The following is a 21,644-nucleotide window of genomic DNA, read 5'->3' as shown; positions in this document are numbered from 1 at the left end:
GTGGAGACCTTGGAGTCTTTTATTAAGACCTGTGGGTTAATAGGGAAGGAATGCACTAGGCAGAAAACATGAAGATAAGGGGCACATCTGTGGAAAACAGGGGGTTGCGCTCTGTTGCTGTACTGCGGGATTCTCACAGGTGGAAATTCACTGGGTCACTGGATGCAGAGGCACTATATAAGGTTTGCATGCTCTCAATAAAGTTGATCTTGCTTGTTGCCTCATCGACGGGGTCCGTGCCTTAATTACTACAGTTAATAGTTTCCTATTTAAAATGGCATTGTGAACTGGCTCATACCACTATGGAGATGTAGGATCTCTGTTCTTCTTTAAGAGCAATAGTAAATTAATAAAATCAACCTTTTACTCAAGTTAAGATGTGTCTGGAATACATAAGAATTTGGCATTAATGAACATAGGAAACCAAAGGTAATTAGTTTCACAAATCTTTAAAACAAAAATTTGTTCACGTTTTATCATTTTCAAACAGAAATAAACACATTTTTTTCCTTAAAACATTTTAATGAAGTGGTATCTATAGTTACTGTCTGGTTTGTGAGAAACTGATTATTACTATGGCTCGCTTCACTGGTTTGAACACATGCCAGAAGTATTCAAAATGGGAGGAGCTTGAAGAGTCAGTGGCTTGAACTTTAAAAGCTTAGGTCCCTCTTGCCAAGTCTGCTACTTCTTCCCTTGGTAAATATGGGACAGTTATAAGTTGAAGTGCTTCACTCTCACTTTCCTCATCTAAAACCACAGATGTTTGAGCTGGCTTCTTTTGAGAGCAATTTGAGATATGGTAGCAAAGAGGATAGATGTTATTTTAAGCATCATCTTTTAACCAGGGGTGAGAGGTTGGCTCAGGACACTGGCAGAGAGGCTTGGAGAATTTTGCCTTCTTCTTCCTTATTGGAACTGTCCCCAAGAGGAGGTCTCTTTCATCAAGGAACAACATTTGAAGGTGTTTTCATGTAGTATTGATTTGAGACCAACCCACAGGAAGCTCTCTCTATACTTTGGTGCTAATTTAGCATCCATTTACCAGACTGGCTGGGATTGAAGTGCATTTGCAGTCCTCTTGGCAAATGGTCTCCCTAGGTGAAGGTTGAACATAGGGATGGAAGAACATGAACAGATACGCGTTGCTATATCTATCTGAAGATTACTGACAAAGCTCCACTTCTTTGTGGCTTCTGCCCTCCTAAGCCCTCAACCTTTTCCAAGTCCAGTGTTGCAGCTGAACTTTAACTGCATGATGAGTCTCACAGTAGCAGATAGGCCTATTGGAAGGGTAGGGAATATGGTGATATTTCAAAAATCGTATAATTGTAAGACCTATCAGTCTTTTAAGCATCCAAAGTAGCTTGTATTGAACTTAATACATACGTATATGTGTGGGCACATGTGTTCACACATTTGGAAAGAAGAACCTGGGTATTTGAATTATATTTTAACAAGTATTTTTGCTATGAGAGGTAGATCTTAGACCTCCAGAGCCAGGACTGTATTGCAACTTCAGTGCCAAAACTCTCCGGAACTCTTAAGAAGACTATAAGTATATGTTTTGTCCAACTTATCTAATTATCCATCACCTTCTTTTAGGAAACTTTTAAATAAAAATATTTTTTTATCCTTACATGAAAAAAAAGTTACCTGAGGAAACTGCAGACATAGTGAAGGGTCATAGTAATTGAATTTAAGAAATTAAAATGTTTTTCTTCTTTTTTTTTTTGAGATTTAATAGGGAAGTCAGGTGAAGAGTCTTTATCCTACTATTTTCTGGTGAATCTGTGGTAGATTTGGTTTGGTTTGGTTTTGTTCCTCTCAGCACTGCTTAGAAATTAGCTAAAACATTTATATTGCAGAAATGATATAGCAGCAGTTTCACGTCTTTTGTGCCTTACACGCTTGATTAGAAAAATCCCATTAATGATAAAAAATGCTAATCAGTGATGTGTTTTGCCAGCCACCACAGGCCCACGCATGCTGTATAATCCATTGTTTATTAACCTAATGAAGGTCATTGCAGCTTGTATGACATGCATGTGTGACAGCATCTCAAAATGGGTTTAAAACTCTGTGCTATTGGACTCTGGTACTGGAATAAATCAGGGCTAGGTATTTACTTGTCAGAATGGCTGGCTCTGGCGTAAATGAGTTTTTTCTGGGTGGAATGATCATACCGTGCTTTTCATTTGTTCGTTATAATTGTCAAGACAGACAAACAGTGCAGTGGTGGCTAAGCTGATGGTGCTGCCATTGAACAGTTAGACACTGTCTTTATCCACATCTTATTGATTTTCCTTTTCTTTTCTTGGCAGGTGACATCACACAGAAGGGATATGAAAAGAAGCGATCAAAATTAATTGGGGCTTACCTGCCACAGCCTCCTGGTACGTGTATCTGTGCTTGCGATATATGAAGATGTCAAATGTACTGTTAGTTGCCACAGTAAAAATCTGCATCTCTGAAGAAATACATGTGGCAGAAACAAAGCTATTGTTATGCAGAAAAAGCTTATTCCATCCATTTTATGTATATTTATTTATATATATATATGTTGCTTTGATGTGTGTGTACATTTTTTACATACCTTGCTGTGGGTTTGGCAGTCATGTCTGGAAAACAAAATCAGCTTACGCTCATTAGAGAGGCATTGTTTGTTAAAAGTAATGGAAAATACAGAGGAAAATGTGATGTTCTAACTCATTATGACATCAGCCAAGTAAAGCTTCCTGAAAAGATGTATACAAAAGAGTGGAAGAGAACCTTGAAGCTTTCTACCTTCCTCCATTTCTGGATTTCCTGCCCAAATCTCTCATTTGAAAACACTAGAGAGAGCAGCAACATCTCTGGAGTTCAGCTTGTCCTATAATGTGTGGGCAACCAGTCCTTTACAGATACCTGGTCTCAGCGTTGAGGGATGGTTTGCATGTACTTGCCTAGAAGGTGCAGAAGTATCTTCAAACTAAATTTAATAATTTATTGCTTCATTGAAATGATTTTACATATATATATATATAAGAACTCTTCAGAGTTCTTTCACTCTTCTGAGACACTGCACCGTGAAGTTGAATATGTAGTTGTAGGTGTTAATGTAGACCTCCACTTTGTGTTGGCCTCAGAGGAGCATGTCCCATACAGTCGTGGCATCTCATTCACTTTACAGAGCCTCCACTTGGGCTTAGCTGTCCTCTCAGGCCTGTTTTCATTGCAGGACTGGGAACTAGTTTCCTCTTTTCACAAAACCATGCTGTTACGGCGGTGTTGATAATTTTCTATTCAAACTACTCATGTGTGGAGGCACTGCCTTGTTCTCTATTCTTCAGGTGTATATATAGGTAGCTCCATAGCAGAGTGGTATTTTGTGCCTTTGGATTTCACTTGGTCTGCTCCATTGGTGGGAACTCAACAAAAGAGATCAGTGTTACAGACACCTGCATGTTCTGAAGTGATATGGCCTGATTTGAGGGTGTCTGTGAAATTTCCTAACCATTGGGAGCCATTAGAGAATGAAACAAATCAAATCAACAGAATTACAATACCAGAGGTGCAATTATTAAATTTCTGGATATTTATTGGTCTAGCCAGGCTGTCAGACATACAATACCCTTCACAGTGTGTTCTCGTGAGACCCAGTTAGGTTTACTGAGTTACGTAGAGGCTGTTGCCTCACAGTAATCCTCAACACGGAGATACATTTGCTGCCAGTATTTGTTTATACAGTTAGTTGTGCCTTGTTTTCTTTACACAAGAAAAAACAACTCTTTCTCCAGAAAGTCTTCTGATCAAACTGTAGGGGATTCATCATGCATGTAATAATGAAAATAGAAGATGATGAACCCTCTAAGGTTTATCTTCCAAGGTCTCTGTTGTGATATTGAAGCAGTAGGATCTCCGTAAGCCAGTTCTATAGTGAGGTCTATTCAATAATTTGAAGAGGTCATGACCGAGGGTGTAGTTGACTTAAAGCTGTTCTAAAAGTGGGACGAAATGGAGTGAACATTTTCTGTTCTACCCCTTCCCAGAAAATCCTACACTGGGAATGTGGAATATGAATGAGTGAAGGAAGGTTGTGATAAGATGAAGAGGAATAGTATTGAAATACTGTCCAGTGTTTTCTTGTACGTACATCAAGCTCAATCATTTAGCTGATGGCTAAATGAATTATTTTATTATAGTGGAAGACACTGCTTCTACTGAATGAAAGTATTTTCCTCCAGAAACTGGTTACTATTTGTGCTTGGGTCTTTGCTGTCTTTGTACTTCTTGTTTGTTTTGTTGTGTTACCTTTTGGAAGAAACTTGAAACAGTTCAGTTTGATATTCTCCTTCTAAGATTTCATTCATCAGAATGACTTAAGGTCCCTGATCACTAGGAAGGAGGAGATGAATCCTTTTCAAGAAGAAACAGGATAACAAAACAGATGCTGCCTTTTGAAAGCTTCTGTTAATGTCTGAACAATTACATACATGGCCAATTAGTCAATTGGGGTTTTTTTGTTTTGATGGGGAACTGCAAGAATTTATAAGCTTTGACTGTCCTGGATCTTGCAATGAAAATGGAATAGATGTTTTAGAGATATTTGTAAACAGTATGGAATGGCCATGGCTCTTTCACTAGGATTGGAGGCATTGAGGAAGGGCAGGGATTTGCACTCTGTGATGTCTTTCAGCAAACTAAAGGAAATCCAAAGGCAGTTCCCCTCTGTCGGGACACTCAGTCCTCTCACTGCACCTTTGCTAACATTCCTATCGCCCATGTTGGCAGAGTGGAACATTGACCTGCGTTGGCTCCATGAATGTCCTGTGGTGTCTGTGCGTGCGTGTGCGTGTGTGCTCTACTGCATGGGGGCAGCAGCTCCATTCGTTGCTGTAACAAATGTAAAAAAACTAAACGTGAATTAATTAGTTTTTTTCAACTTGTTACAGCAGCGAATGGAGCTGCCGCGGTACGGTGTAGACTGCAACACAGTGAAGGAGCTGCCAGAAGAATGCTCCGCACTGCCAACATTGGTGTCTGTGACATCCGGGAAGCGGCCGCTAGAGAGAGAGCAGCCAGCACAGCAGGAAACCGGCCTCTCTTTTATTTTCGTTTTGGTGAGCACAATGAATGTATCTTTTCCAGTGCATATCTGTCTGTAACCGTGCCTCATCTGGAAGCCTCTGGTAGACACCTATATCAACATGATAGACTAGGAGCTGCTAGTGACAAGGCAGGACAACCAAAGGACAACATCTGGAAGGCCGTTACTGACTTTTATCTGCCTAAGAGTGAAGTGATGAGAAGGGAGAAGGAAGAAGTCCTTCTTAGTAACATCTGAACATGTTAATGTCTTTTAGCTTCCATACTTTGGATACTCTGGAGGAGGTTTCATACAATAAGCTGGCGAAACACAGGAAGGCATGTGTTTCTAATTCCCTTTTTGGCATGGCCTTTTTACAGAGCTCTGGACAGGTCCAAGCCTACCAGAATCCGGAGGAAGCTGTAAAAATCTAAGCACCCCTAAATTATGCTATTTTCAAGTAGGGGAAATAGCTCCACTCACATCCAAACCATTCAGAATCAGACTGACTTTTAGGAACAGGCATCAGGCTGGTAGAGCAGATTGGAGGAAGAACATCCTGCAGGGCTATGTGGCTACAGCGTGGACAGCCGTGCCCTTCTCTGGCTAGTGGCAGGTAGTCTGCTCCTACTTCTGGGGTTTTTAGGAATGCTGCAGAGAATTCACAGCCCCTCAAGACACCAGATATTTTTCCCGCTAACCATGTGGACACATGGAGAACATTGCAGTCTTGCCTATGTGCTTGTCCACACTCCCACAAGGCAGTCCACAGTGTAAGAGATGGCTAGAGGGAAGACAGGATTTGCAGTTCTGTCAAGACAAGACATACCTGTAAAAAGATGATCCTTTTAAGATACCCTTCCCCAATCATTTTGAAACCAATTTTCCATAATGCTATAAAGGACATCCATATCAGATTCTGGCCATGGTGTTTGTATTCCTCCTCTAAGTTAGATTCTCTCAGTCTGACATGATTGACTTCCTCTACCCAAGATTTCTGTGAAATGGGAAAGATTAAATTTAAATTGTAATTTAAGGTTTAACAGAATGAATTATGGTTGGACCCGATGATCCTATGGGTCTTTTCCAACCAGGTGATTCTATATGAAACCATGAATTAAATGTAGGCAGCAGAAGGGCTGGCTACATACATCTATAAACACACACACACACATATATATATCTTGACCTATACCAGTGGTCTTTTTGTTGCACTACTGGGATACCATCATTTAGAAAGGAAGTGCTGTTACTTTTCAGGAATGGGTATCATCCTAATCCAAAAGGGGAAGCTGGGCATCCATGAGGTTCATATTATACCCAGTGATGTGGGGGTTCACTCTTAGGCTTCCTTATTTTGACAGGAGAATCCTAGAGAGTATATTGTCACATATGCTGTACAGCAAACGTGCAGTAAGCCTGACACACAACAGGCTGCTGGATCTGCTGCACATTTGCAAGTTGACTCTGCAGTGCATGCACAATAGGTCTGACACATCCAGATGCTGCACAGACTGCACATATGCAAAGGACATTTGTACTGTTCCAGCCAGGCTGTCGAACATCCAGAAATCCGGAACGGATATGCTGCATTTGGCAGTGTTAATGGGAGAAGGAATAGGGGGAGCCCCCTTTTTCTTTCCCATTAAATCCCCACCTGCTTTAACTTAGGGAGACGAAAGTACATCTTTGTTCTGTCAAAATGCTTTCTCAGGATGTCAGTCTGTGGCTGGAGATGTTCTGCGTGCAGAGTAGTTTTTCTTTCCTTAGCATGCCCGTATGTCAGACATCTAAAAACAACAGGGAATCTGGACCTTTACATCTGCACGTATATCCCAATCTCTCTTGTGCTGTGACCTTTCTCTTGCTGCCTCTGCAGAGGAGCCCTGACAGCCAAGAGCTGAAAGAATAACCACTTAAACAGGCATTTATTTCAGAATATCTTTCTGAAGATTATCTTGATTAAATCAGTCAGTTCTGGGTAAGATAACATGTGGACAGCTGCGTGCACACTACTAAAAGAAGCCCTTCGTAGAAGAAAAATAACTGAATTACCTGCATGCCCCATAAGCTGTGCTTTTGCCCAATTTGCTTCCAGTCTTTTGCCAGGAAATTTGATTATTCACTCACAGAACAGAGACGATGTTGTTCTCAATTCAGCTTTGCTTCTAATGGCTTAGACATGGGCAGTTCATTCTCTCTTAATCAAGCACTGTGTCTACACTAGATTACTTTCTGTAATATCCCGTCATTGGTGCCACCAGTGAAGCTCTGTTTGTGGCGTAACTATATAGACCAGTCACCAATGCTTTATTTACGGTAGCTAACAAACCTGTGAGAGGTGGTGTTTAAAAGTCACCTGCTGCTCCTTTTATAGGCTTGGAGGCATATTAATGCCCCTCCCACTGCTGAAGCCCTAACAGGTCCAGCATGGGGAGATGGCAAGCTATGAAGTGCAGAGAAGATAATCATATAATCGTAGAATGGTTTGGGTTGGAATGGACCAATCCCTCTGCCAAGGGCAGGGTCACCATCCACTAAATCAGGTTGCTCAAAGTCTCATCCAACCTGGTCCTGAACACCCCCAGGGATGGGGCATCCACGACTTCTCTGGGCAACCTGTGCTAGTGCCTCACCGACCCTCACAGTAAAAAATTACTTCCTAATATCTAATCTAAATCTGCCCTCTTTCAGCTCAAAACTGTCCCCACTTGCCTTGTCACTGCACACTCTGATAAGGAGTCCCTCCCCAGTTTTGCTGTAGGTCCCAGGAAATAATATATTAGCACAGAAGATCCCTTGCCTTAAGGAGAAACGATTTCCTGTAAAATTACAGGGACCAATTTCTGTATCCTCTGTTATTAACATGTCATATATATATTTTTATATATCTGCAATGTATGCCTACACTTTCATTTTTTTCAATGTGTATGAGTGCATGCATTTGCTTTCACCTATTCCTGCTGCTAGCCCTTTAGCACACAAATTAAACTTGGCAGTTACAACTTCATTTTCTATTCCACAGACATTATATGGATTGCAAAGATTGCAAGGAAATATTTAAACAAAGCTTGATCTGGAACTGAATACACACCCACCCCTCCCCATGCATTCAGTTTATTAATAACAAATATTCCTATCAGATCTGCCTTCCTAATTTTTAAAGTTCTCTTAACAAGGGATAACCGCAATGGCGCATTTCAAAACCTATCTGTAGGTTGAGAACATGGATCTCATTGAAAGGCATATGGAACTCATGGACACATTTCTGAAAACAGTGTGGCAGATGTTTCAAATATGAGAAACTATGGCACATAGATGAATGCTTAGTAAATCTTGTTTTTTTCAAAAAGGGTTTTTGCTTTGAATTGGTGAGTGCCTTGCAGAGCAAAGTTTGGCTAAAAGGGGAGGTTCTGAAAGCATGTGAGAACTACCCCTTGGTGCCATCACTTAAAGCATGATGCTTACTGCTTAGCTTTTCCCATGCTGAGTAATGGCCCATTTATTATTTTACACAGTCTTTGTTTTATGATGGCACCTCTGTTTCCTATCCTGCAGTAAAACCTCATAATACCAAACCTTGTTCAACCACAGAGCAAAAGGTATTGTTCTACAAAGGCTTTACACCCTAATAGTAAAGACAAAAGAAGTTTGTATGGGGAAGAAATGGGTACATGATGAAATCAGTTAGTTATGTGGGTAGTGGTTTCAGCATTCAGCTTGATTTTTTGGAAGAGAAGATATTTTTAGTACACATCAGAGTCGAGGTGTTTTTCAAAGAATTTGAAGAATTTCAGTGAAATATCTGTTGATGTTCATGGAGGGCATCTGTGAAACATAAGAGCATAGGAGGAAACATGAAGATGTTTATCTAAAAGTCTGACAAATGGATGAGAAAGGATGGCTCACTCAGAGATGAGCAATGAAAGGTAGAGAGTTACCTCTAAGGGCCTGGAAACAGAGCTTGCATGTGCTGGAGCAGAGGAACTGGAGCCAGTGGAGGCACATGGAGACCTGTGTGCCACTGTCAAAATGTGGAACTGCTGGAATTCACAACACGCAACAGGTGTGCAGCGTATTTCTTTTATTGAAAGCTGAAAGTAGGATATTAAACTACTGGCAGTGTAGGCTAACCAGTGCATTGTGGAATGTGTTTGCTATGTGGACAGATAGACTATTCCTACATACTGTCCCCAAAGAATCTTCTAATGTTACACTGGTGCAGTGAGTCTATGTAGACAAAAGTGGATATCAGAGATTGCATGTGAATTGCAGCTGTAATGTGATGTCTGCTTTTGCTGAGATAATGGGGAGAAAAAAGAAGCCCATGTTAGCCATGCCAAGCTTGAACTGAAGGCTTAGTGCTTGCAAGAAAGTGATGGAAGGGAAAACTGAGATTGTAATAGTAAGAAGATTGATTTGAAGTATGTACGTGCGTTATTTGAAATCAGAACCAAGTGCAGGAGTAAGTGTGGAAGCTCACCTGTAAAGGAAAGATTGTTAATTAAAAATATCTTATCAGGAATTTCATTTTCTCCAGATCTATCTAACACAAAGTGGCTCCACTTTCCTGCCTGTCTTTAGTTAGGAGTATTGCATTTTAAATATCCCTTGGCTATCCAGTGAATTCATTACTTAGATGTACATTTGATGGGAAGAGTGAAATGCCAGACTAAGTAACAAGTTTCATGGGGATGGTGTGACATTTAACCTGTTTACAAAATGCAGTGTGTTCATCACCCAGATTTGCTTTAAAAGCTGAGCCACCAGCCATTGCGTAGAAGCTCAAGAAATACTTTGAAGAGAAGGTAAATACTGTATCTTAAAACTGCACTGCAAACACAGTTTGCCTACCTTCCCACCAGCCCGGGAGTTGTTTGGCTTATGCTGCAGCTCTCTCCTTACACATGCTGTAAGTTAGTTTTAGAACAATAAATGTAGCCTGTGTCTAAGAATGCCTTCTCGTCAATTAGACATTTCAGCTTTTAAATATTCTTAGATTTAAAAAAATAGACATAAACATAGGAGTAAGAGATAAACCAAAGCAATCTGTCAGCTGTCATTAAGGATTCAGTTGTCCTTCACTGGAGAGGGCAATGCAGGTATTGCCACATTATCAACACACAGCACTGCAGCTTAGCTACAAAATGAAGTAATAAATAAAGGAGGAGCAAAGAGGTGAAGACAAAATAAAAAAGTGGCTTGTGCCTTCCATGCACTTAAAAATAAAACTAGCCAATTTGGGTAGTGGTGTTGCTTAAATAGCTTTACTGAGCCTCTTCCATTTTTAACTAAACGCAGTAAAGGCAGAATCCAGCTTGCAGATTAGGATTTGTGGATTGATATATATCTGCATTAACTTGTCTGCCTATGAATCTGGTATTTAAGCTCCCATTCTTATGTGAAGGGACACAGTTAATTCAGCTGATGAAGCCCAGAGAGCTTTTCAGCTTATTCCAAAGCAGATACGTCCACTGACCACCTGCGTAGCTCTGAAGGCTTCACTGAACTCATGGAGTTGCCTTAAGATAGGTGTCTAATACCGTTTAGGATTTCTTACAGTATCAGATATATCTGCACAGAGTGAGCACAGATAAAACAGGATTGAAAGGGGACATATGCCATATTCCGATCAGGCCAGGTATCATAGCCCACAACATCTGAAAAGATTTTGGGCACCTCTGCTTAGATTCCTGAGTCCTGATGTAGGTCTCTGTCTTTTTATAATATGAGCTTAGCTTAATTATCTCCTTGCAGACACCTAAATATAGGTGTCTTAATCTGCAAGCTGAATCCTACATTAGCAGCATTAGATAAACGAACTAATGTGTGTATTAAGAATGTGACTTTTTGCTCCAGTACACCCAGTAATGCTTATGTGTAATGTAATGAGCACAAAGCACTGATTTCTCAGCCTTTTGTATAAAATAACTGTGTTCCAGGACTACACATTTTGCTGAAATTCTTCATGACTTGTAGTGAGTTGGTCGTTGGTACTAATTGAGCTTACTTTTTAAAGTCATGCTTTAGCTGCTAGACTGGGGGGGACTATGGCCTTATTAAGAATGCTGCCAGTTTGACAGTGCCTGTGATTGTGTCTGTGTACAGGGCACTGATGTGACACTGTCCTTTCTTTTATGAAAGCCATTCATTGCTCTGATGCCTCCTTAAATTTAGGAATCAATCCAAGTATGAATTCTCAAAGCCCACTGTGCCACCGCTTCCACCAATTCGCAAATGCATCGAGGTGAAGCAGCACTTGAACAAGCATTAGCACTTAACGCACAGACCCTGTGTGCTGGCTGTGAAAGCTATCAATTTTTTTGATTTAGTTATGTTTAGAAGTAGAAGTAAAAAAAATAAAGATATTTGTTACTGCACTGTATTGCTAGAGCCTTCATGGAGGTGAACGATCGTACTGTTAACACCGCTTTCCTATTTATGGCAGCACTTCACTGATTTCATGGTATTCATTATTCTGTATGGCTTTTACTCCTACCCATTGCTCAGGAATGGCAGCATGTAGGTTTTCGCTATTGTGTACTTTGTGTCACCATCATCGGTGCTCCGCGAGGGAGCGGGTGCAAGGGAAGCAAAGGTATGAGCTGAGACAGTGCCAGCTATTTCCTGCCCCAGCCCCTCAAGTAAGGAACCCTCATCAGGTTTCTTACTGTCTCTCCAAAGTGGGATAATGCTTTGTGTTTTCTCATGTTAAAGAAAATTTATTATGAAGAGAGTTCTCCCCAGAGATGGCTGATGGAGAGCTGTGTTTTAGCACAGAATTAACTTCCTCACATAAAGCTGTGCTATTGGCAAGCCAAGTTCACACGTCCTGCTCTGTACTTGGGTGGAGGTTTATTCACTGTTTTTATGTTCATGGGAAGGTGGGAAGTAAAGCCATCAAATGATCCCCAGACCTCATAAAAGCAGAAGATATTTTAATATTTAGTTTGCTATGGCCTTAAATGACTACTAGGGCAGGATGTTGAGGCCATCTCTTTCCTCACTGTATGAAGAAACTCCAGAACAGGTCTACTTAAAAGAACAAACACACATATACAAAGTAGGAGGGAGGTAAAGTAGTTAAAGTTTTTGAATTTTAAGATCAGGTGAGAGATTTCTGTATCTGTAGTAAGAAAAACCAGCAGCATAATGTCTGTAGTGGACTGGAGGAGGGAAGAGACCTTTGCAGTGTTGGGGGATGCCATAGGTGGCCATGCTGCCTGGCCAGTTGGGTGTCCTGCTGTCTTCAATAGCAGGATCAGTGTTTGAGGTTACCTTACAGGCACTGTCTTTCTTACACATTGAAGAAGAGTGGAGTTCACTGCCTACTGCGACAGCAGAAGAGCCTGAGACATCTGAAGTGTCTCATTGCCACATGGCTAGGGGAAGGAGACCACAGGTTTGAATGCATTCAGGTCTGCCTGAAGCATCTCCCCACAGCAGCTGTGCACCTCTGAAACCAATGCTTTTCCTCACAATTTAATTTCCTTCTGTGTTTCTAAAGCCTGTTGTATGTGGTTTTGTTGTTTCCCTGTGCAATCATGATGCTGCACTTCAGTAGCAATGCCTCAATTATTTTTGTTTGTTCTTCTCCACATACTGTTGCCCTACACAAGTCATTTGCCATGGGAAGTTGTGGCACTGCTTTCTTCACAAAACCTCTGTCACACATTAGCAGTTCTGCGTGCATGATTTTGGGGTGTGGTTTTCTTTGGCATTTTTGTAAATATATGTGATTTCCACAAAGTGTTCCATTCCTAACAATACAGATGGGGACCGAGATGAGTAATGGTGGTTAGTCGTACAGACTGAAACATATTTTGTTTTGAAAATTTTCAAACCAAATGAATTTTACTGTTAAATTGATATTGCTGGTTCTTGGGGTGACCCAGTAAAGAAGGAAAAGCTCTAGATATACAAATTAGGAGAAAATCTTGCTTCTGATTCTTGAATGATTCAGAAGTTAGGTTCACCTGCCTCACAGAATATAGAGGCTTGAGGGCAAGTGAAGTTGTAAAGTACCATAGTGTGGAGACAGAGCAGTTAAATGAAGACACTGTATTTTATTTAAGACTATGAATTATTAATCACAATCTGAGTAGAAGAATATTGATGGATTCACACTTTTATGCACTTATGGGGTTTTACTCCAAGTACGTTTTGTAGTTAAACAGCCACTTCTTCACAAAATCAAAGCATACTTCACACTGCTGATATTCCACAGATTGAAGAGAGAAGCAGTATTTTGAGTTCTATTTGTTTTCACAAAGAAATAAGTGTACAATGCCAACTTTTTTTAAAAGATGGTTTTGTTTTTTTTTTAAAGAGTCCATTGAAGCATAATGGAGACTGAGTGAAATCAACATAACATTTTCAGTTGTTCTGTATTCTACACAAGAATTCTTGTTTCCACAAATGTGAGCTCTTATCACTCTCCAATAACCAGCCACTAGATAGTTCAGAAATAGCAGTGGAGAGTTTTTACAATTAAATTTTAATCAACAAAATATTAATATATTCCCAAGCTTTGTTAGTTACTAATTTTATTAGTAATCCATTTGAATACTTAATGATTTAATTACATAATTTTTACAGATCTTTCCTACTAAAAACTCTAGGTGCAAGAGGCCAGTTTTACTTCTGTCCTTACAGTCACACAGAGCATGAATCTACTTTTTAAAGGCAAAAAATAATAACAGGAAAGAATTAATTTCATTTATTTAGGTACTTCTGGGGTTTTGCCCCTGTGCATCACAGTGCCTGAGGCTCTGCACTTTATTAACTCTAAGCTGAATGCATCCCTTACTGGGCTTGCCTGCCCAGCGTCTTCCCTGGAAGAAAGCAGGGTAATATGTCACTATTACAGATGCAGGTGTGCTTTCTTTTCCTGTTGTTTGTTTGAATTTTCCTGCTTAAGTAATTCAGTTCACTCCTTTCTGGAAGTTGTCAAGAAACTTTAGTTTCTAGAAGTGTTTATATACAATGTTAACACCACTACTGTTGTTGAAAGAACCTTCAAGAAAATACCTATTTAGGAAAAAAAACCAACAAACAAATTCAGTATGAAAAAGGGATGAATACAAGATTTCAATCTTAAATACTGGACGTTTAGGGCTGGCATACTGAAATGCTGCAGATGCAGATGTTGAAAGGCTGAGTTACTTTTGTTGTTTTGCTGGAACGGATTAGTATTTTCAGCCTGGTTTGGTGCAGTTATTTTTTGCTTTCCAGCCCTTGGTAGCTGAAAATGACTATATATAATAATATAGCTTGTTTCCCACAGAGTATCTGGTTTCCATAGATTACTATTGTGTTGTCATCAGCTGATATCATCCAACCGCATGAGGTTTTACATAGTACACACTGGCTAAGTCTTGTTAGGAACTGGATTTAGCTTATATTCAGTAAAGCTTAAAGATCCATCACATGGGTGTCCACCTTTATTAGCACATTGAAATATTTCCTGAAAACTATTTTATGAAGGGTCAACTGTTTGTGAATATATAAATAACTAAAAAATCGCCACGCTGACTGTATGCTCTTCTTACGTAGTCTGTGATCCTGGAAAAAGGTTGTCTTAGAGAGAACCAGGAAAATAACCACAACAGAAAAGCTGAACAGAGGCAAGTACTGTGTAATCAATTGACATGACATGGTTTAGCCACTGAATGTTCATTTTCTGCTTCTAGACTGAACTCCTCCTTACCATTGAGCTTCTAGAATTCAATCAGAATGAACTATTGTTTCCTTTCATTAATGCAGGGGTGGACCAGGCATTACCACAAGAACGTCGAACTCCTGTTACTCCATCCTCTTCCTCTCGTTATCACCGTCGTAGGTCCTCAGGGTCACGGGATGAACGCTATAGATCGGGTAAGTACAACTGAAGACTGCAGAATTGGAATGAAAATTTGAAATGTCTGGTTCTGTTCTTTGCATTTTAATAAAGAATTTTGTTGTAAACCCATGTAGTAGCTGTACATGGGAAATATTTGTGGTACAATTACAGAGATGCCATCCAAGCACGCAGGGCTAGAGTTACAATGCCAAAGTACATCTTGAGTTGAAGCTGATGATGAATGCGAAGAGCAACAAGATAGGCTTCTATAGGCATATCAGCAGCAAATGGAAAAGTAGGGAAAATGTGGGCCCATTGCTAAATGGGACATGGAACTGGGTGACAAAGGGCTTGGAAAAGGCCAAGATACTTAATATCTTCTTTGCGTCCTGGTGAGATTTGCGTTCAGGAATCCAAGGCCTCTGAGACCAGTGGAAAAGCCTTCCACAATGAAAACCTACCCTCCGGAAGCAGAATCAAGACATGGAATATTTGATCAAAATGAACAGGTACAAATCCATGGGACATGATGGGGATGCATCATTGGCCGATGTCATTGTGAGGCCACTCTCAATTTTCTGAAAGGTTGTGACAATCAAGGTTGGTTCCTGAGGACTGAAAGAAAGCACGATTCATTCCTTTTCTCAGGAATGACAAGAAGCATGATCTGGGAAACAGCAAGCCAGTAAGCCTCACCTCAGTCTCTGAGAATGTGATGGAGCAAATAATACCAAAACTGGTTTTGAATCTATGAAGGACAACAAAGTCATCTTGTTAGCTTGGTCTGTCTGTGCTTGATCAACCTAATAGCCTTCTACAATGAGATCACAGACTTGGGGGTTGAGGGAAGAGCAGTGGATGTTGTATGCCTTGACTTTAGTAAGGCTTTTGACAGTGTCTCTCGTAACATCCTTATTGGCAAACCAGTAAAATATCAATTAGATAAATGGACAGTGAGGTGGACTGAAAATTGGCTAAAGTGTTGAGCTGAGAGTTATGATCACCAGCACAAAATCCAGCTACACACCAGCGTCTAGTGGTGTACTCTAGGGGTAAATATTGGCTCCAGTACTTCTTAAAAGCCTCATTAGGGACCTTTCCATTGAGGCACATTTGCAGGTAATACCAAATTCAGAGGAGTGGTTGATACACCAAATGGGAGTAATGTCATTGAGAGGAATCTGGACAGGCTGGAGGAGTGAGCAAACAGGAATCTAGTGAAGTCTAACAAAGGGAAATTTAAAGTCCTGCACCTGGAATCACTTCGTGCACCCAGATAGACTGGATGCTCACTGGATGGAAAGCATCTTGGCAGCAAAGTTGTGGTGGTCTACAAGGTAAACATGAGCTAGCAACTGCTCTTATGGCAAAGAAGACCAACAGCTACGCTAGGAGGAAAGCTGCCAGCGGATCAGGGGAGATGATCCTTTTCCTCTGCTCAGCACTGGTGACGCACAACTGGAGTGCTGGGTCCAGTGTTGGGCTCCCCAGTACAAGAGAGAAACGGACATACTGGAGCAAGTCTAGCAAAAAACCACAGAGATGATTAAGGAACAGAGTCTCTGAAATGTGAGGTGAGGCTGTGAGAGCTGGGGTTGTGCAGCCTGGAAAAGAGAAGGCTCAGGAGGATCTTATAAGATAAGTACCTGATGGAGGAATTAAAGAAGATGGAGGCACATTCTTTTCAGTGGTTCTCAGTGACAGGACACAATAGACACAAACTGAAAAATGAAAAATGCCATTTAAGCATGAGAAATGACTTTTTTATTCTTAGAGTGGTTAAGAACTGGCACATGTGGTGTCTCCATCCTTGGAGCTATTAAAAAACCCACTGGACATGGCCCCAAGAAATCTGCTGTTGGACTGGATGATCTCCAGAGGTTCCTGCTCACCCCCACCAGTCTATGGTTCTGTAGCACAGCTGGATTTTATTGAACTGATTCTGGTTCTGTGAATGCCATAAGAAAAATATTTAATTTGAAGTACAGCAAGTTGGGAACATCATTATGTCTTAAATAGAGGCACTAATTAAGGGAAGATAAAATTAATTTCAGACCTGAATGAAAGGGTAAGATCTCATTCAAAATGAATGGAATGCAAATCTCTTCACGATGCTGCTCCAGATATAACACTAAGTGAAGTTGTTTATGACTGAAGAAGTGAGCTCTTCAGTTACTTCTCTAATCTTAAATTTGAAGGCATAAATTTCATGTACTGCACCTTATCTGGGTGAAGGGTGGGTGTGCTCAGCTGTTGTTTCTGCTGCTGCCAGAGGCCACAGGCTGGTTTGACTAATGCTGCCTCTCTTGCAGCTGCAGAATAAGACAGCAGCATCTATCAACCATTATGGCAGAGAGACCCTTGCGAGCTGTGAGTCGGGTGCCAGGGGCTGATGGTTGTGGAGGATGCTGTGCAGCCAACTGTAGAAATTCTGGATTGTGTTTGAGATGCATCTTGCTGGATGCAGTCAGACTCATTGTGCTGACACAACTGGAGAATCAGGAGAACTCCTTGTCAAACCTTTTGTAACATATCTCTGATTTATTCCTTTAGTCAAAGAGTTTGCCAATCTTATTTAAAGGAAAGTGAAATGATAAATGTTGGCAGAGAAAGTTCCTGTATGTCCAGACCATTCTTATAAATCTGAAAAACTCCCCTCTCCCCTCAGAAACCTTGGGTTTACACTGTACATGCTGTCAGTTATGCATTGAATAGTGGTTGTGGGATCTGCATAGTAATTTGTTGATATATAAGTCCCTAGAAGCTCTTCCCACATTACATTAAAAACTGATTTCTGCCTAGTGTTTTTAAACAGGTAAAAATGCTATTCCTGAAGTTGTCTGGTTTGTGTGTGTGCAACCTGAGGTCCTCAGACCTCCAAGCTGTGACTCTCCAGAGCAGTTCTGTTAAAAACTTGCATATTTGACTGTGCACCTAAAGACATCTGCTTGAGCTACGTTTGCTATTTGTAAGCTAAGATGTCTGTTTGGGGATGGATGTGAAAGGAGACATCATGTGCCTCTTCCCTGTGTGCCTCTCCGATATCCTAGGAGTGCTCTGAGTTGGTGTTGCTGCTTCTCAGTTTCAGTTGCTACCTGCTACCTTAAAAGGAAGAGATTTGTTCAGTGAAATGGTATGTAAGGTTCTGCTTTAGGAAAGAGGCAAAGCGTTGTAATGATTATATCAATAATAAGGACGCAAACTGTGTTGCTGAGAGGAGAAGTAAGGAACTGAGTGCAAAGGGTTGCTCATTATTGATGCAAGAGTCTCATCTTAGGAAACTCAGGACTATACTGTAAATTTAGATCTCTCTTGCTGCTCTGAAAATGTCCTTGCTATTTAAACTGCAAAGCTTAACAGTATTTGGGGGGCTTATGGCTCATGGCAAGTCTTTTAGTTCCTGCCTTGCTTGCTGTGTAGCATGGCTCCTCAGCAAGTCACCAAGCTCCCCAGCAAAGTGGGTTGAATAGCTACTGCATCTTCACTCACTTGAAAGAAAACTGCATTTATCACATGTCAATGAAGGTACATGTAAACTTAGATTTCAATTTTGAAAAGGTATCAGAACATCTTTTTCAAATTTAAGATACAGTGCAGTGTTCCTGTCCTGAATTTTGTTATCCCTTTTCTGTATCTTTCCCATGCAAGATGTGAAGTCTCTTTCTTTCTTGGTCTCATGACTCATACTCTCTCTATTACTGCAGGTTATGAACTTGCAAGTCAGATTTCTTTCTGATTATCCTATCTTCCGATTCAGATTTGCTTCAGATAGAAACCTTTGTTTCGCTTGTTGTTTTGCTGTGCTTAATACTTCAGCATCTCTTCTCTGATCATGTGGTGACTATTTGATCCTAGCTGTTACCCAGTTTCAATGCTTTTGTCATATTTGGCACATCTTCTTGGAAAAGGCCCAAAACACAGTCTTTCACCAATAAGTAATTCACTTCTAGAAAAACATTTCTCTTCCTTGTTTTTTTTTTGCACAATTTATTTCTATTAACATCTGCAAACAAATCGTCTACTCCAACTCTGATCACAAAGTCTTTTTCTATCTGTTCTTGGTAAGGTTTTCCTAACTGGCAGTCTATCCTGAAAGTTGTCCAAATCTCCTTCCATGCTTTTGCTTTTTCCATAAATTCAGATGTCAGCGAAGATTGTTTAATGAACTCTCTTTGGAGACTCAAAATCATTGCTGCCACTAATATCACCTGCAACTTACACTCTTTTATTATGGAAAATGTCAGGCAGTGACATTTTAAACCCTTACCTGCTTTCTCAGTGGAGTCTACTATTATTATTATTATTATTATTATTATTATTATTATTATTCCATTAATGTTGTAACATAATTTTTCAGCACTATAATTTTGAAAACATGGTTTCTATGATTTCTATATTCTTAATGGAGTTGACTCTGAGTTTATGGAAGCTGCTTTTTTTTTCTTAAATATTCCTGATACATTTATGAGTTTAAGATAATTAGATTATCTCCTAACTACTCCACCTTTCCAGGTGCCCTTCCATAATAGGTAAAGGCTCTGCAGTTGCAGCTGAACAGTGAATATGATGGCTGATCTAGCTTGAAGATGTCATTAAGGTTAAGTTAGACTGCCCTGCATCAAAACTGCTTCCATGAGGAAAAAATAAGATGGGTCTTTGTCATAAGAAACTCCCTTCTGAAGGGAATAGAAGGCCCAATATGCAGACTGAACACACTTCTTAGGGAAGTTACCTTGGGGCCTGGATGAAAGATGTTAAGAGAAAACTTCCTAGGCTGGTATGGCCCTCAGTTTATTATCATTATTGATTTTTGAGGTAGACAGTGATCACAGTATCAGAAATAGCATGGCCAACAGGACTGTGGAGGTGATCATCTCCCTGTACATGTTACTAGTGAGGCCACACCTCAAATCCTGTGTTCAGTTTTGGGCTCCTTGCTATAAGAAAGACATTGAGGTGCTGGAGCGTGTCCAGGGAAGGGCAACAGAGCTGGTGAAGGGGCTGGAGCACCAGTCTTGTTAGCAGTGGGTGAGGGAATTGGGGCTGTTTAGTCTGGAGAAAAGAAGACTGAAGGGAGACAGTACTTCTCTCTACAGTTACCTCAAAGGAGGTTGTAGTGAGGTGGGTGTTGGTCTTTTCCCCCAAGTAACAAGCAATAGGATGACAGCAAATGGCCTCAAATTGTGCCAGGGAAGGTTTAAATTCAATATTGAGAAGTACTGCTTCACTGAAAGGGTTGTCAGGAACTGGAACAGGCTGCCCAGGGCAGTGTTTGAGTCACCATCCCTGGAGATATTTAAAGACAGGTAGATGTGGCACTTAGGGGACATAGTTTAGTGGTAGGCCTGGCAGCGTTAGGGTTTCATCTTGGACTTGGTGATCTAACAGGTCTTTTCCAACCTAAATGATTCTGTGATTCTGTTATTTTAGATTTCAGCCTACAGTGGCAATTTAGTCTAATTCTTCAAAGCCCAAAGTTTAAAATTTCCTGGCTGCTTCTTTTTATACAGGAAGGGATCCTGAAACCATTATGTTTCAAAACATCAGCTTCTTTGATAATTTTTTTGATGTCTAAAGAAATAGATAATGCTTTAAGTGTAGTAACTGAATAAGTGCAAAGTTAAGCTATATTATTTACTTTATACAAATGTGGCAGCTAGTTTAGCTGAAATGAATTCAAAAGCATTTTTTATTTGTTTACCACTGAATATAAAAATTCTCTTACTATTTACTCACTTAGAAAGAGTACTTGGAAAGGTTTCCCAAGTGCAGATCATGGCAATGTTTTTCTCTTAGCAGCTGCTGTTCCTTAGCCACTGCCTTTACTATAACACGGGGGCTCAAGATGACACTGAAGCCATATGTTGCTGTAGGCTGGATCAGTAACTTCTGCCAAGAGGCTTTTCTGGCCAGTGGCTTTTCAGGCAAAAAATCACAGTCAAAGGAAAACTGGCTTGCACTTCACTTCTGTCTCTATGTAGAATTAGGTGTCAGCATTTGGCTTGATCTGGCTCTAGTGATGTGACTGCAAATTCAGGCACAGACTTGAGTAGGAAGTTAATGGTCATGTATATATAGCTGCAATTGGACACACAGCTTTGTTTCCTTAGTGCAGTCTGGAAGTTCCAAATACTTTTGGAAGCTACAAATCCTATGTTGTGTTGAGATAAGGGAATAAGAATTACGTGGTGGAGTAAGCAAGTAGGTAGGCTCAATGGTTTGTCTTCCACGGTCTTATCAAGCTGTCTAAATTACCTAACTCAGTCAAATACTGAGATTTTCAGAGAATGTTTGCCCTACATGCCTTCCTTATAGTCACCAGGGACCTGTTTGCTCCCTGGTTGGTGTTGGCTATTTTCTCCTCCTGCTAACATTGAAATCCTTTGTAGAAGGACCTGAAGCTTCTGCCACCATTATTTAATACCATCATATAGGCTGTCTCTCTTTTGGAAAAACAGTCTTACTGATTTGGAGCTTAAAATGGTGATCTGTAACCTCACCACAGTGTAGCCCTGAAGTCATTCTGCTACTAGAGTTTGACTAGGCACCTGGGGCTCCCTGTTCTAGTGGCCTGAAGCAGAGCTGGGCTCTACTGCCACATAAAGGCTACAGGGCAGTACAGCAGCATCTACTCTTGTGGCAGTTCCCTATCAGATACCCCGCAGGTAAACTGGGCAGGTCCTCGTGATCAGAAATTATTTGCTTGATCACAGCGTACCTCACTCAGATCTGCAT

The 21,644-nt window shown here is 40.5% G+C and overlaps 1 protein-coding gene across 2 annotated transcripts in view; it reads left to right on the top strand.

The window, feature by feature from the left end:
- Positions 1-2,328: 2,328 nt before the first annotated feature.
- The window catches only part of DIP2C (disco interacting protein 2 homolog C), a 148,209-nt gene continuing 128,893 nt past the window's right edge, over positions 2,329-21,644 (top strand). For both annotated transcript variants that reach the window (XM_069859320.1, XM_069859319.1), the window contains exons 1-3: positions 2,329-2,396; positions 4,935-5,102; positions 14,834-14,944. In XM_069859320.1, the coding sequence (XP_069715421.1) occupies positions 4,997-5,102; positions 14,834-14,944 (217 nt within the window). In that variant the 5' untranslated portion in view covers positions 2,329-2,396; positions 4,935-4,996. The remainder of the gene's footprint in view (positions 2,397-4,934; positions 5,103-14,833; positions 14,945-21,644) is intronic.

This window comes from Phaenicophaeus curvirostris, chromosome 6 (assembly GCF_032191515.1).
Source record: "Phaenicophaeus curvirostris isolate KB17595 chromosome 6, BPBGC_Pcur_1.0, whole genome shotgun sequence".
Taxonomy (NCBI): Eukaryota; Metazoa; Chordata; class Aves; order Cuculiformes; family Cuculidae; genus Phaenicophaeus; species Phaenicophaeus curvirostris.
This window is presented reverse-complemented; position numbering and strand designations above follow the sequence as displayed.